This window comes from Drosophila sulfurigaster, chromosome 3, assembly GCF_023558435.1.
Source record: "Drosophila sulfurigaster albostrigata strain 15112-1811.04 chromosome 3, ASM2355843v2, whole genome shotgun sequence".
NCBI lineage: Eukaryota > Metazoa > Arthropoda > Insecta > Diptera > Drosophilidae > Drosophila > Drosophila sulfurigaster.
In genome coordinates this window covers 26,555,230-26,571,178 of record NC_084883.1, presented here as the reverse complement: position 1 = coordinate 26,571,178, position 15,949 = coordinate 26,555,230, and the positions used below count along the sequence as shown (strand labels likewise).

General features: G+C 41.5%; 3 protein-coding genes across 4 annotated transcripts; 1 reads left to right on the top strand and 2 right to left on the bottom strand.

Moving 5' to 3' along the window:
• The first annotated feature begins 1,481 nt into the window (after nucleotides 1–1,481).
• Nucleotides 1,482–12,789, top strand: LOC133841304 (reversion-inducing cysteine-rich protein with Kazal motifs). Of its 2 annotated transcripts, none has more exons than XM_062273688.1 (7): nucleotides 1,482–1,979; nucleotides 5,462–5,517; nucleotides 7,865–7,982; nucleotides 8,039–8,250; nucleotides 9,038–9,200; nucleotides 9,267–10,844; nucleotides 11,344–12,789. In XM_062273688.1, the coding sequence occupies exons 1-7, from the start codon at nucleotides 1,682–1,684 to the stop codon at nucleotides 12,150–12,152; spliced, it is 3,234 nt and encodes a 1,077-aa protein (XP_062129672.1). In that variant the 5' UTR covers nucleotides 1,482–1,681; the 3' UTR covers nucleotides 12,153–12,789. The 2 variants fall into 2 exon arrangements, with proteins under 2 accessions (XP_062129672.1, XP_062129673.1); XM_062273689.1 differs by lacking the exon at nucleotides 1,482–1,979 and adding an exon at nucleotides 5,367–5,391.
• On the bottom strand, nucleotides 12,497–13,633 carry LOC133841305 (proteasome subunit beta type-7). The gene is made up of 3 exons (XM_062273690.1): nucleotides 13,473–13,633; nucleotides 13,235–13,414; nucleotides 12,497–13,161 (listed from the first exon to the last, which is right to left on the bottom strand). Exons 1-3 carry the CDS (start codon nucleotides 13,532–13,534, stop codon nucleotides 12,585–12,587), a joined length of 819 nt encoding a protein of 272 aa, XP_062129674.1. The 5' UTR covers nucleotides 13,535–13,633; the 3' UTR covers nucleotides 12,497–12,584.
• A 328-nt stretch (nucleotides 13,634–13,961) lies between these two features.
• LOC133844555 (zinc finger BED domain-containing protein 4-like) lies at nucleotides 13,962–15,494 on the bottom strand. The gene is made up of 2 exons (XM_062278611.1): nucleotides 14,217–15,494; nucleotides 13,962–14,156 (listed from the first exon to the last, which is right to left on the bottom strand). The coding sequence occupies exons 1-2, from the start codon at nucleotides 15,492–15,494 to the stop codon at nucleotides 13,962–13,964; spliced, it is 1,473 nt and encodes a 490-aa protein (XP_062134595.1).
• Between the last annotated feature and the right edge of the window lie 455 nt (nucleotides 15,495–15,949).

The following is a 15,949-nucleotide window of genomic DNA, read 5'->3' as shown; positions in this document are numbered from 1 at the left end:
GTAATTTGTCTTAGTAGTATTGCAGGCACGCGCTTCGAATAATTTTATGCCCACAGTTTTGTCAATTCTCGCACCACTGTGCAGAGACTATTCATTCGTCGGCTGCCTTGGCATGCACATGAAGCTGAAGAGCCAATTCATTCAGTCGGCGACTGTCAGCCAGTGCGCTCGCGAGTGTTTTGCGTGCTCTTCGCTCTTCGGTCTTTCTCTCTGCGCTTGTGTTTTAAAATTGAAAATGAAGATTAACGGATAAAACGTCTACTTACGCTAACTTGCGGCCAAGTGATGTGCGTTTATTTCTTAAAAAAAAGCCCAAACTAAGTAAATAAATAAATAAGCGAAAGTGTTAAGCACTAATTGCAATAAACAAATCCATAGGAGATCATCAGTGTGAGGCGTCGAATGAAGTAAATGCTATGCTCCAAGTGTTTTTATGATTCTTGTGTTTGATGTCGAAGTGCCGCCATTTGACTGGCGGAGAAGCTTACGGAAAATGCTTTCATTTTTGCAGTGGCAATTCCTTTGTGGCCATTGTGTTAGCCGGATAGCAGTGAAGTACTTGTAACTAAGCCAGTGACAATGATAAGCAGCCAGTCAGCCTGTCAGTCAGTCTGTCTAAGAGAGTAACTCTCGCTCTCCCATTCCACATGCATGTGCACATTCAGTTGCCTGAATGCTGGCATATGAGTTAATATTTGTCTAGTTTTGGAGCGTTTCCCTTTTGTCTTCTGACTTTGGCGCTCTCAGGCAATGCCACAAACTCATCATCGTCATCTCGTCGCCTTTGTGTGCTGCTGGCTCACAACAAATAGCTCCACTTACACACACACAACAAGCACACCGACATTTGCACGACGTTTGTGTGACAGTGGGGCGAACCCTTTTACAGGATGAAATGCACGTGCAACTGTATAAGTGTGTGTGTGTGTGTGTTTCACTCTGTGTGTTCTTGTGTGTGTGTGTGTGTGTGTTGGTAAGTGGGCGGCTCCATTGCGCCGTAAAATATGCAATTAGAAGAACATCAAAGCGTGAGTCCGCTAGCTCTTTCCTTGCGCTTAGCTATGCACTTTGACACACACACACACACACACACACACACTCTACTGAAGTACTAGTCTCTCATCATTAGTGTGCGTCACACATACATACATATATACACAAGTATGTCATTTTGTCAGCTTGTCAGTCGCTTTAATAGCGACCACTGCTGTTTTCATACAAGATTATTTATTTATATTTTTCTGTATATACTATACAAGTTTTATTTTTTTACTTTTGGTTAAAATGTGAATGTCGGCGACACAGTAGCTACATTGTGCTCCGATTTTATTTTATTCCTCAACACTTGGAACGAGCGCGCGAGGTCAATTGGCTTAATTAGTGTGTGACAGGCGCGGGATGAGGAAGCGGGTTTTTGGGGGACACTCACTGCTGCTGATCTCGACGCCAAAAGGGAATGTCCACTTGCTAAGCAGTTTACTTTCATTCACAGAAAGCTTTTTAAATGCAAAATATCGTTTATCGATTAATAAGTGCTGCAAAAATCGAAAAAAAAACAATTACGCAAATCGCTTGCCGATTAAATGTCAACGTCCGCTCGAGGACATCAATTATGTTTTGCCTCTGACTCCGCTGATTTCCCTTAACGCGATAAACTGTTTATCAGTGAGAGTGCATAATAATGCGGTACTCGCTGCTGCTGCTAATCAGCTCAGCACTTATTGCGGGCGCCGTGCGTTGGGACAAGGAGACGACGAACCACAGTGGCACTGGCAGGGGCAAAGGTCATGCCAGCCACGCCCATAGGCGCAGCAATGGCGCCAGTGCATCGGAGCCAAGGCACAGCAAACACAGTCGACCCATAACGTACAGCGAGGAGGAGGATTACGATTGGATCGATCCAAATGAGGATGCCAGCGATGTCAGCGATCATTCAATGCAGGCCTTTGAATCCGTAACAGCGAATAGTCCGCCCCATGGTAAGTGTAGCAAAGCCTTATCAGCGCTGACCTTTTAGCCGGACAGTCAGACAGACAGACTGACGGACTGATCGGAACTTCAAACGCGACAACATATTTGTATATCAGCAAGTGTTTGACGCACTGAGTCATGACCAGAGCGCACTTGTTGCTCAGTCACATATGTAAACAATCTTTGCGCTGCTATAAACAATGTTCACTACTGAGTGATTGATATAGAAGCATCGAAGAAGCTGGCGAGTGTCGCGCAATTAAGCCATTTTTCGGCAATTGATTAATAAAATACATATGTGAATGTGAGTGAAGATGAGATGAGGCGAGGCGAGAGAATACTCTACTTGCTTGCCACTTAATGTGCTGCCCATCCGCTGGCTCACTTAATCAAAGGCAACAATATGCAAGCCGGGAATGAAATGTTTTAATTGAAAGTGCCTGATGATGAGCAAATGGACAGAGATGATACAAGCACAGCGAGTGCGTGCCTACATACGATTATGCATATGTATATCTGCATCTGTAACTGTAACTGTAGCTATACATATGTGTATCTGTGTGCATGAATCTAAATTGAAACTGTGTTAAAAATGTATTTAAATTGCCAAAGCAACGGCTATGCTTCTACTGGCGCCAGCATATTCCCATATTCTGCATTCACGCCCCTTCTTCATCTCCATCTCCACTCCCATTCCCATTCCCTTTCTCAGCTTTAAGCGGAGCCTGACCAACACCAACACAAACAGGCAATTCGCGCGAGTGAGTGAATTATGGCGAGTGTGTGATAAATGTGTTAGATGTGTGTTCCAATGAAATCCAATGAAATTTTATGGGATGCACATATTCGTACTCGCAGTTGTCACTACTGCGATTGCCCAACTGATTGGCGTCGTCGTAGTTGCTATACCCGGTAGCCAAAGCAGGGTGTTATTAACTAGTGGCCAAAAAAGTGAGCAAAGAAAGATATGTGAAGAAATATCTAAGGAAAAAACTGACTTTTAGTCTGTCCGTTTGTTACTTAGCCAAGTTTGAGTAAGTTTGAGTTTGTAAGCCAATTTAGTGAAACTTACTATAACTAAATCTTATGCTTCTATCTAACGCACAAGTCTAAAGTAACCAGATACTACAAATTATATCTATGGGTATCATAGATTGAATATCAGCGTTTAATTGGAACAACTTTAATATGGCTGTTAGCAATTATTTTTTATTAATATGCCCCTTGGATATTTAGTTTAAATTGGGTTACCATAGCATATTATTTATTGTGCTTTATTTTTTTTAATGATACATTTATTAAAGCTTATGACATATAATTTATATATGTATATACAGAGTTTAGCAATAGAGGCTCAACTAAAAACTGTTGATTTTTAGTCGAGTTTAATTATGCATTATTTACAACATTATAGTCAATACGGAAAAACGTTTGGATTAAACCTCTGATTTGAGAATATATTATTTATGTATGCCGTATGAATCATTCATTCATCTGTAGCTTGATTTAGTAAGAAAAAAAATTGAATTCTTTATGCAATTTTAGTTGAGAATTATTATTATTAATTGTAGACTATTGAAGTTTGGTTTATTTTAAATTTTGTACCCCTGTGTTGATAAGGTATTTTTACATGCTGTACACTCAATAAAATATATATATAAAAAATTAAATTATTTTGACGAGTAACATTGTCATGTAGCATTCCATTGCAATCCTACTTTAATAAGAGTTTTCAACATTTTATTAAATGTAACATTATGAGTTCTGGGTATTTCACAGTCGACCACACTCAAGTTTCATTCTCCAACTTGTTTGTCGCCGTTGCAAAAAGGGAATGCAAAGACGCGCCTTGGGCTTGCGCTTGGGCTTTGGCTACGACATCGACATCGACATCGACTTGGGGTCGATGATGCCCCACGCATGCCAACGAACTGATCGGCATGTCGGCATTCAATTGATCGGCGACAAGCATTTGAAATGCTTTGCATACTAATTAACTGCTCAATAGTGCCGTGATAAACAAGCTATTCACTTTTATTACCACTGCGTTGGCAATAAAATTAATAAAATAAATATTTTTATTATGAATGCAGCATAGAAATGTGCCTCCTTTGGTGGTAATGCGTCAGGGAGCAGCTCCACCTGCTTTGCATTTGCAATTTCCAGTCAGTTCGGTCAATGGCCAACTATAGAACGTGGCTAATTGATTTTTGCCAGCAAGCTGCTTAGTCGCTAGCTATTAGTTGACTAGCTATGAGTGACAGGGACTTGGGCAAATTAGCTGTTATTGAGACATTTCCTTTTATTTATAGGCCTAGGCTGTGGCTGCGGCTGCTGCTGTTGTTGCTGCTGTGTTGACAGCCACTGAGATCATTGGCCAGAGCGGCAAAAGACTGCGTAACTTTGCAACAAAAATCTATAAAAATAGCATGCGCGACGCACTCAGGCACAACTATAAAAGAATAACATGGACTGTTTTTAAAAATAAACAACAGCAAAACAAGACATTTAGAAATTAGTGGAAGTATCTCTTGTGCTAACCAAATTGTCAAATTGTGAATATTCACGAACCATTCGATCATATCATAAATTTTTCAAATAGCATTTTGATGAAATGCGACTTCAAAGTAAACGCTCTAAATTTAGACATAACTACAAAATTGTCGCACTCGCCAAAAAAAAAGCGAAAAGAAAAAAGAAAATATTATATGAAAAGGTGGAAAGGCAAAACGAAGGGGAACCGCAGAAAAACAGAACCACAGCAATTGCACACTTAATTAATGAGTAGTGCTTTTGATGTTTTTGGGAAGTTGGGCAGCTGGTCTGCCCCACACACTATATATCTTTGCGTCGGAGCGTCTTCGTTCCCATTCCCGATTCCCATTCCGCCAAAAAGAGGCATGTGACAGAACGACATTTTTCACGCACTCAACGAAGAAACTCTTTGAACCCAAGCCACCCCAAGCAAAACTGTTCCTGACTCTCTGCCGTCAGCCGCCTGCTTGTTGTCTGTTCGGTTCTTCGGTTGTTCGGTTGTTCGGTTGTTTGGCTGTCACTTCTGGGGTGAGACATGTGTCGCACATGTCGCACAGTTAGCTGCAACTAAAGTTGCGACTTGTCGCTGCTTTCTGCTTGCAACGCCAAAGTTCAACACCCAATGAGAAATCTGTAAATGATGCGAGACAAGACATCTAAACGGCAAGTGCTTAATAAGTAATCAGTCACACACACATACACAGACATAGCGAATGTGATTATAGACTTTTGCCTAGCAGATTAGTCTGAAATCAGACTAATTGTGGCCAAGAGATCAGCGAAAAGTTGCCGCAACTCGAATTCCGAGGAAGTTGCAACTCACATGGCGACTCCTCTCACATGTGGCAGTCGTTTTTAATGAGCTCGGAATTGGAATGGAAACTGGTGTCAAAATGCGATTAACATTAACTCGAGCTGACTGATTTTTATAACATGTTCTTTTTTTTCATTGCAGATATCTTCACATGTTGCAATCAAGTCTTTGGCTCCTGTCGCACAGCATGCGAGAACGTAAGTAGACACAAAAGCAGGAGATGTGAAACGAAGATTGAATACGTTATGAACGTAAAGTGCACACACATACACACACACTCGGGTAACCAGGATTGATCGTTTGATCAAATTGATAAGATAAAGCACTTACTACTTCCAAACACTTCCTGGTATTCAATGCCAATCGCAACGAGCTGCATACTAAACTGCAAGCCAAGCGCCATATAATAATTGTTGGATTGTGAATGCAGCGAGCGTCGGGAGAAACCAATAAAAAATATAAAAGAAAATATTATGACAGTCGGACAGGTTTCAAGAGAAACAGCATGACCGAGAGGAGGGAGAACCTTTGAACGCAACTTCCGTTGCCTTGTCCCCAAAAACAGAGTTCGGGGTGACCAAGGCAAGGCTAGGCTAGGCAAATCGAAATCCAAAATCCAAAATAGATAGCCAAGCAATTTAGCAAGTAGAACCCATTCTTAATTAGCATAAACTTCAAACAGGTTTCATTCATTTGAAACTTGAGCATTTGCACACAAATCAATTGGCCAATACTTGTTGGCAACAAACTAAGCAGCCAAGTTATCCGAGTCTGAAGCTGGCTCGTTGTCTAGTCTCTCTCTCTCTCTCTGTCTGCGACTTGCAATCAAATCACTGACATCATTTAACTTTGTAATCATAACAATTTCGAAAACCAATTAGTTGCAGCCACACAGCACCACAGTTCGCCCAGTTTCTCGTTTCAGAAAGTGGGCTGAGTTTTTCATTTATGAATGCAAATGAAGGCATTAAATCTTGCCTCAAATTGAAACTGACAAAATGACAGCTACAGGATAATACCAGTTCTCTGAACCAGTTATTTTATCTCATCTCTCTCTCTCTCGCTTCTTCCTCTAACTGGAAATCCGAGAGATAAAGTTGAGATCCAATTGAAACGAGAGAAACCAACGACACCGCACAAATCCTCCCCAAAACGTGTGAAAAGTCGAGCCGCGATTGCAGCGAGTTGATAAACGGAATTTCCGCACATTTTCATTATTTTTATTGACAAAATGCCTATGTCGTTGTGTTGTGTTGTGTTGTGGCCCAGATGCCAGCAGGCGTTGCCCGGCAATAATTGCTTAGAGTGCGCCTATCTTGATTGCAGTTGAGTCGATGCAACGCACAAGTGGCAAGCAAGCAGTTTGCAGATACTGCCTCGTCGCTGCATGTTGCATCGCTGCATGCTGCATGGTGGGCAGTGCGTCGTCTTGCGTCTTGTGTCTTGTCTTTTGTGTCTGCTGTGTGGGTGTGCCATGACACTTCATTACCAAAAGCAAAACACGCTGCAGGAAGTTGGCCAGTGTCTGCATGTAAATTCTCTCTGCGATCCCCGAAACAAAATAAAAACGAATAACGCAAAGAACACGGATCGAAATCTTGAATAGACATCGTTTAACTCAAACTCGTCGTCGTACTCTTACACATACTCAGATTACTGTGGCAGATAAAACGACTCGAACAATTTGTTGCTTCGTTATTGAAGTATTCTTTGGCTTATTTACGATCATCCACGCGGGTTCCTATCACCGTATCACTCGTGAACCTCTCACCTCTCACCCCTCTCCCCTGCTCAGCTCTCGAATGTAACATAATACTCCTACCAAGTGCACACAATACACGACCAGCCACAATGGCTGCAGGGTATCTCAAGTCTGCAACTTGCAACTGCTGAAACCGTCTTTTTGGCTACCGAGTTGCCAGCGGCAAGACGAATATCTTTTGACAATGGCACTTTCAAATTCAATAAAAAATACGATATTTTTACTGCCGAATTGAACAATGCACCTACGAATAACAACAAACTCGAAGTAGTAACGTTCCCCATAAATGTTATCTATTAATAATCACCGAATATTTCAAGTTGCCAGTTTTGTAGCTCAACATTTTTATTGGCCATCAAATTTTGCTATTAATAGTAAAAATAAAAATTATTATTTGAGTTATATGGACAGTATTCCTTTTTATTTGTTGACGAACAGATGTACACACTACAAATTTTATTTTAATTTTTTTAATGGAAAATTATCCCTTTAAATTAACTTTCACAATATTTGTATTTCCTTCAACTTTCCCTTCTCAAAATTTCATCATGATCGAGTCATAAATACAGTAATATAAATAAATTTAAGTAGAAATTGAAAGGGTTCAATCCTCGTTCCTCTAATTGTATGCTTATTGAAAATAAACTAATGAAAGGGAAGATAAATAACTAGGCTAATCATAATTATAGCAACAATTAGAACAAAATGTCATCGATATTGTCATCAAATACTAAACACTCATTAAACTTGACCACTCTCATTATCATGTCCCTCCCCCACAGTTATCCCTCGTGCAATTAGATGGCAACAATGGGCGTGACGAACCACGCACTGAACTGAGAAAGTCTTGTCCTCTGCATCAATTGGATTTCTGGAGTTGCGTTAATATTACACTGGAAGGTAGGTTACAATCATATTTATGGTATCAAGAGCATTCAAATAATGTGCATGTTTAGCGGTCAATAGGGGAAAGTCCTGGTCAGGACGTCGATGCTGTCAAACAGCCGTGTTGCCACAATGCAAAAACGCCTGCGCAACCGCAGCAGCGAGTCATGAGGTCAGCGATGTCTGCAGAAGAAGCGATGAGCAGGTGCTCTATGACTGCTTCGAGCATCACAATGCGGCAGACAGTTGCTGTGGAAAGGCGCGTACCTCGGAGTGTTTGCAGGTAAATGCTAACAAAAGAAACTAAGTCTATTTAATCGACTGCGAAAGACCCTTTGTAGAGGTAGTACAATATAAGATTTTGAATATTATATAGCTGCAAGTAAGTTATGGAAAAATTGTAAAAAATTCAAATTAAATTTAACTGCAATGTCTTATTCTGGCTATCGTATTTTAGAGAATAAGAAATTGAATTATCGGACTGACCCTGTACTGTTTACAAAAAAAAAGAGTAGTAAATGTAAAGGTTTTGAGTTTATTTATTTAAAAATTCTAATTGTATTGTACTATATTAGAATAAATTTATGTGACTATCGTAATTCATTATAGCAAAATTGCTTTAGTAGGCTGCTATAGACCCAGTACATGGGTAGACTTCAAGAATTTTAAAAGAGTCGCTTTCAACTTTTGTGAAAGAGTCGCGGAGGTGTCTTTTGGAAGTATTTCCTAGAAGACTATCAGATGAAAATATCTTAATACTAAATAGAAAGTGATTAAAAATAAAATTAATTTATTTCATTAAAATACATTATTTCGTTTGCTTATCTTTTATTAGAATAGATTATTTATCTATAGTTCTTTAAAACATTTTGGTCGACTCTAATAATTGAATTATTATTACAGTTTTAGAAAGAATAAAACAAAAAGAAACCTAATGAATCTATTTTCAAGAATAGAACGTCTTCCAAGAAATCGTTCTTTTATCTTATGCCACTTGAGCAACGCAAATAAAATTGCATTTGAAATACATTCGCTGATTTCAACTCACATCAAACGATTTCTACTTGAAGGCCTGCCGTGAAGTGTTTGAGCCACCTAATGAGACCGCAGTGAGCAGCAGCAGCAGTGCAGGCGGCAACCTGGTGGATGTGGTCTGTGGCGAACGCAACTCTGATGTGGTGCAATGCATACACAACCACACTGACATGACGCCACCGCTTGATGCTGAGAAATGTGAGCTAATAAACGAGTAATTAAATGAGTCGACTTTTTATAATTATTTGCTCATTACTTTCACAGATTTGCCCTGCTGCGATTACAGCGAGGACGAGAGCTGTCATCGCACCTGCAAGGATGTGCTGCAGGCTTCGAAGATGCATCAAAAGGCAGAGCGCAGCGATGTGATCATTGGACGTCTCGAGGCAGGCTGCGGCACACCGTTGCCCCATGTTCGCTTCTGGCAGTGTTTTCTCACCGTCACGGGAAAATTGTATGTGCCAGCTGGTGGGAAATCCCAGCGACGCAATGAGCTGGCATCCAATGGCAATGGCGCTGTGGAGCCCAACAAATTGGGTTTCGATGCGGCGAAGCGTCAGTGCTGCGAACAAGCCAGCAGTCACAAGTGTCGACGCCTGTGCATCGAGATCTTCACCAACAATTGGTGGGAGACGCGTGTGAGTTTCGAGACGGAATGCTTGGAGCAACCCACCGAGTTGGATCTGAAGCGTTGCATTGAGAGCGTCGATGCGCCCTGTGAGCTGGGCTGCAAGGGACTCAGTTTCTGCACCAACTTCAACAATCGTCCCACGGAATTGTTTCGCAGCTGTTCGGCTGCCCATGATGCGGCGGCTCGCGAGGATTTCCTGATGCTGCAACAGCGTGGCTTTGTGCGCGTTCTCGGCCAAGAGCTGTACATCAAGAACACCACACGTTGTGCGCCAGACAAGTGGCAGGCCTTAGTATGTGCGCTGCAGATTCAGCCCTGCACCAGAGTTGGGATGTACAATGGCATCTGTCGCGAGGATTGCGCCGAGCTGCTGGAAGAGTGCCTGGACTGGACGCGCCAACCACAGCGGCCACAGGCCATCTGTGATCGTCTGCAGCCGCCGGGCAGAACAGAAGCCGATGAGCACACGCCCTGCATCTCGCTTAGTGAATTTCTGAAACCCAACGAAGTCAGCAAAGAGCTGGATCCCCAAGGCGATGGCCTGACGTCGCCCTGTGCCGCGAAGCCCTGCAATGCCAGCGAGGTGTGTGTGCTCCAGCGCAGTGGCAGCCAAGGCTACGCCTGCATACCTGGCTGCAGTCTAGGCCAAGCTTCCACTCTACTCGTGCCTTTTGGCGCCTTTGTGCGGGTGGGCAAGACGAGTGTCAGTCGGGGATTGGTGCTGGCCAGCGATCAGCTGCTCACAGCGGAGCATGAAGTGTGTCGCTGTGGTCTGCATGGCAGCATTGCTCAGTGCCAGCCGCTGCCCAGCTACATGCATGCTCACTGCAATCTTCCGCGGGAACGCAGCTTTCGACATGGCTCCTCGTTCTATCTGGAGTGCAATCAGTGCAGCTGCTTTGCCGGCGAGATCACCTGCACCAAGCAGCAGTGCCGTCTGCCCGACTACGTGGATGCTGGCTACACCAGTCTGCCCTGCAACTGTGCCGCACACTTTGTGCCTGTTTGTGGCGCCAATGGCAACACATATCCCTCGGCCTGTGTGGCCAAGTGCTTGGGATTACAGGACTCCAGTTTTGTCTATGGTGCCTGCAATGCACGCAATGCCTGCAGCACTGGCGCCCACAGCTGTCCAGCGGGCAGTCAGTGCCTGGAGCGGCGTCAGGTGTGCCTCTCCAGCATGCAGCGACCCTGTGCGCAGTACATCTGTGGTAAGTAGTTGATTAGCTTAGGTTATTACTATAAGTTGTTCAATGATAATATAATATTAAGAAAAGCTTTCTTTCAATAGACAACTATTGTTCATTATTTATTATTTTTGTTTGCTAAAAAAATAATTATTACTTAAGGTATCACTAGAAATTTTTTTTATTTAATTACAGGGCAAAGATTTTTTATTTTCAATGAAAATATTATTTATTTTTTTTAATTTTCTTCTAAAATATATAAAATTCTGTTTAGTTAATTGTAATAAGTACAAAATCATGAAGCTTTATATTTTAATTATTATTTTTGAGAATTTTCGGTTTTATTTAAAAGTAATTAATATGGTTTAGACCTTAAAATAAGTATAAAATCAGGAACTATAAGTTACTTTAAAAAATAATGATTTCAGTAATATTAATTTCCTGCCAATCCTATTCCAAATATTAGATTTTTCCCCTAGAAAAATCTTCATTATTTATCAAGTTGATCCTCTCTTGATTGCAGTGAATGTGTCGTCGCCCCACTGTGGCACAGAGCTGGCGGATGAGGTGTGCGATAAGCAGGGCAAGACTCATCCGAATGCCTGTTCGCTGCTGCGCAACAATGCTCAGCTGGCGTATTGGGGCGCCTGTCGACCTGGACATGATCTGGAGGCTGAATCAACACCAGTCTGTGGCATCAATGGGGTCACCTATCGCAGTCGCCACGCTGCCTGGGCAGACTATGTGCTTGTGGACTACATTGGACGTTGTCGCGAGGTTGGACTGCTGGCCAGCGACATGGGAAGCCGCTGCAAGACTGTCAAATGCCCGGCACCAGTCTCCAAATATTGTCGTAATATTGTGCCACCAGGTGCCTGTTGTCCCATTTGTGGTGGCGGCGCCTTTCGCATCATCTACTCCCGCAAGCAGTTGGACAGAGCTTACTATGCGCTGCGTGGAGAGCGGACTTCGCTGTTGACTTTGCGTGGCATCCTCCAGCAGCTGGATCATCTGGTGCAGGTCAGCGAGTGCCAGTTGACCGGCTTTCTCAGCATGGAGGTGGGCATCTTTGTGGCTCTCGTGCCACGTGGGCAGCCAACTGGACTGCAGGTGAAGGCGTGTGAGGCGGAAGCGGAAAAGATATCCACATTAATCAGTTCGCAGTCGCCGCGTATTACAACAAATTTGGCGCTGTCCAGCTTGATAGTCTCCCATATGCTGGAATCTACGCCAAATGCTGCAGCAACAGTCCCAGCTCATGGTTACGCTCCTTTACTCTTCGGACTGCTCGCGTTGGCCTTCTTCTCTTTGAAAAGAGCATGTATTATTTAAGATTTGTAGCTTAGGCCGGCTGGATGTGAGTGCGGCTTTTAGAGATCAAGTGAATTCTTGGTGCCAAATAATTAGTGGTTTAGTGGAAGCAACTCCTGTGTGCCTTCAACAGGTCGGGATTGACCCTTTGTAAGATGTGATATTAGCTAAGATAAACTAAGCATTAAGTTAAACAGCAAAATTAGTTAGTGTGTAAACCCAGATAAATTTGAATTGTACCAACCAAAGCAGCGTCTCCATATCTTTACAGCTAGTCTAATGTAATCTCTCTTAATACTAAAGTTAACTTGTTATATGCAAAAACAACTTCTGGTTGTCGTAATTATCCAGAAACATTCATTGAATCGTGTGTTTTATTGTTTATTGAACCTCAGCATAATCTATGACGATGCATTTCCATTTGTGTATATTTTAAATCTAAGCCAGCCCAAGTTAAGAGATCTCCATAGGCACAGCGTGCACACGCTCGGTGATCTGCAAATCCTTGATGGTGGTGTGCAACAACGGTGTGCTGCCCTTCTTGAAACTGTAATTGAGCTGACGTTCACCCTTCTTGTTGGCCAGTTCATAGTTGCGCAGATACTCGGTGCTATCCTTGCGTATGACGCACAAATCCACATTGGAACCAGAGCCCAAATCGTTGAAAATACCCGAAGCAATAGCATCACGCACCAGCAATTTGCCCTCCTCCTCGGTTAGATCGGGCTTCCAACGACTTTCAAACACAGCCATAGCAGCCAAAGAGCCTGAGCCCATAGTGGCGTATGGCAATTTGTCAGCACTGCCATGGGGATGAATGCAATAGATATGTGCGCCAAACTTGTCAACTCCGCCCAAGACTAGAGCAGCGCTAATGTGTCCTTGATAGCGGAACAACATTTGCTTCAGCATGTTGTTGGCGGCCACAACTGGCACTTGGCGCTCCGTGTTGAGGCGATGCAGCTCCAGCTGCGATGAAATTAAATCCGTGGTCGTTTCAGTATCAGCAGCAGTGCCAGCGCCACAACAGCTAAAGGAGTGCAGTAGGCAATAATACGAATAATTAATAAAAACGAATTGAGTTCTTGACATTTTGTACTCACTAAATGTTGTCGGCCAGATAATGAATCTTGGCGCAGTTTTTGTCGGATACAATGGGTCCCTCGGTGGCACGGGTATCCGCACCTAGGATAACACCATCCTTATAAACAATACCAACAATAGTTGTGCCAGTTTTTGTGGTTGTCGGCGGCTTGAAGCCTCCCTGCAACAAGGCGGCGTTGCTGCAAATTAAAAATAAACATTAATACACGCAAATTATTGTAGCATATACATTCTTACCGGCGACAATTGTCGAAGTTGAAGCCTGCTGGGGGCACGTCACGAGCACTATCCAAATACATTATTATTTATTTAAAAAATGCTGTAGCAAAAATCTTTAGCGGAATGACAATGCGAATGACGGGCAGAAATTGTTGAATCTTTATCGATAACATCAGGCAATGCCGACTTGTGTTTGTGTTTCGATAATCGTATATCGAGTGTGTTAGTGTAGTGTGTGAATGACATTGGGAAAATTTAGTGTTGATAAGGGCGTTATGAAACTGATGATTTACATTTTAATGGTTTATACCACTTTATTAATAATATAATATAATATAATAAAAATAAATAAAACAATACTAATACATGCCAATAATATATTTAGTTATTATATAATAATGGATTAAATAATATCTTATTTTTAGCGTTGCGAAATCATTAACATATTTGTGTTTTACAGAAAATTACATAGTTTGTATTTGCTTTAACTTGTGATATTTTTGTACTTTACGTGTCTAACACCCATTGATTTTTGCGTACGAACAACAGCATATCAATACTTGGTGGTTTTAAGATCGCCCGTCTGTCTGAATTGATGGCGCCCGTTTTGCAGAACATTCTTTCAGAATCCGTTGAGACTGCTGGGATGCACAAATATTTGAATGTACACTTCAGCATTGGCTCCCATTGACTAGTCTGTGCCTGAATAAAAATGAAAATAAATTTATAAATAATGGATAACTAGATAAGACACTAGCAGACCTTCCAGAACTCCAAAGGGCAGAGATTTTCTTGTGCATGTTCCGCTTCGAAATACTGTTGAATAGGAACTACAGCATCCATTTTTGAACTTTCAATTTCTTTAGTGTGTTTTTCTTTCATAAATGAATACATTGTATGCCGCTGGTCGTGAGCCTTCTCATCGGAGTATTGCTTACAAGTATGCAAAGTTGTAGCGACTTGATTCTCCAAAGCTAAAACAGCTTGCTCTGCAGCGTAGTTGTTTCGGAATCCCTCCTTTTTGAATCGTGGGTCCAACAAAGTTGCAATTCTAGCAGCCGTATGTTTTTCGTAGGGAAAGAGTCGATGAGATACTTGACTCATGAGTAGCAAGCAAATATTTTGACCTTCCTTTGTGCGCAAGCTTGTATTCATATTCGCTAAGCGGCGATATATATCTTGCGATGCAGGAATTATATGTGATATAGTAACTATATTATTTGCTGATGCTAGGTTTGTTGCTGAATCGAAGGGCTCAAGCAATTCCTTTAAGTCCATTAGAGCAGAAATTTCTTCCGCACCGAGAGGAGATGGTGCTCCTTTGATAGAGAGAAGAGTTTCAGAAACCACATCTTTGATTTCAAGTATCCGAGATATCATTTCATAACAACTATTCCAACGAGTAGGCATTTCTTTTTTAAGATTGATGGGTTCAGTTCCTTGAGCAAGCTTCAATTTGGCATAAGCAGTGGAGCTGCTCTTGAAAAAAGTTACAATTCGATTGCTTTTTGCCAAAATATCCTTTATACGATCTTCCGACAAAGCGTCTTGGACAATCAAACTTAAAGTATCATCGAAACAGGGCAAGTGCGGTTTCTTTAGTGACTCGCAAGCCCTTATCATCGAATCATCATTTTTAGTCACAAAACATACCGTTTTTCCCAAGATATCCCAATAAGTTAAAACTTCAAGCAATGTTTTTTCAATAATGACACTTGTGTCTCTAATGTCCTTTAAAAGATTGTAAGTGGACAGCACCACTGACTTTATCTCAAGGTTTGAAGTAACGAAGTGACAAGTGATGGTCAAGTATTGGTCATTGACAAGAGATGTCCAGCAATCAATTGAAACAGCGCAGTAAGTAATCTTTTTAAGAATCATTCTTAACTTTAGACCTATTTCTTCAAATATATTTTTAAGCAGTACATTTTTTAATGTATATCCAGATGGCAGAATGTACTGTGGATCTAAGCAATGCACAAAATGTCGAAACCCAAGATCTTCAACAATACGGAACGGCTTCAGGTCCGTTGCGATCATTCGAATTAGGGCACTATCCAACTTAATTTTGCGCTGTTCATTTTGTGTGTAATCCTCAAATGGCCTTTTAGCAACTATAAATGATTGTCTTTTAGCGATTAAATCGGGTGCTCTTAATAATGTTGGATGCGCCCGTTTCACATGACTAAAGAGATTCCTGGTGGTTCCAGTTGTTTTATAATATTGGCGACATGTCTTACATTTCGCTAGTCCTTCATTTACTCGTTCAAAATGATCCCAAATATCCGAACTTTCAACTTGCTCATTAAGCTCACAAATATTATTGGAAATACTTTCCCTATCTGCATATGTATGAACGTATTTACAAAACACAGAAAATAAAATATATTTCATAAATTAAATTAATGAATAATAATAGTAATGTAATTATGAAAAATCAGTAAACTATGCAAATATCTAAAAGTGTTTGTGAATGATAGAAATAATATAGTCCT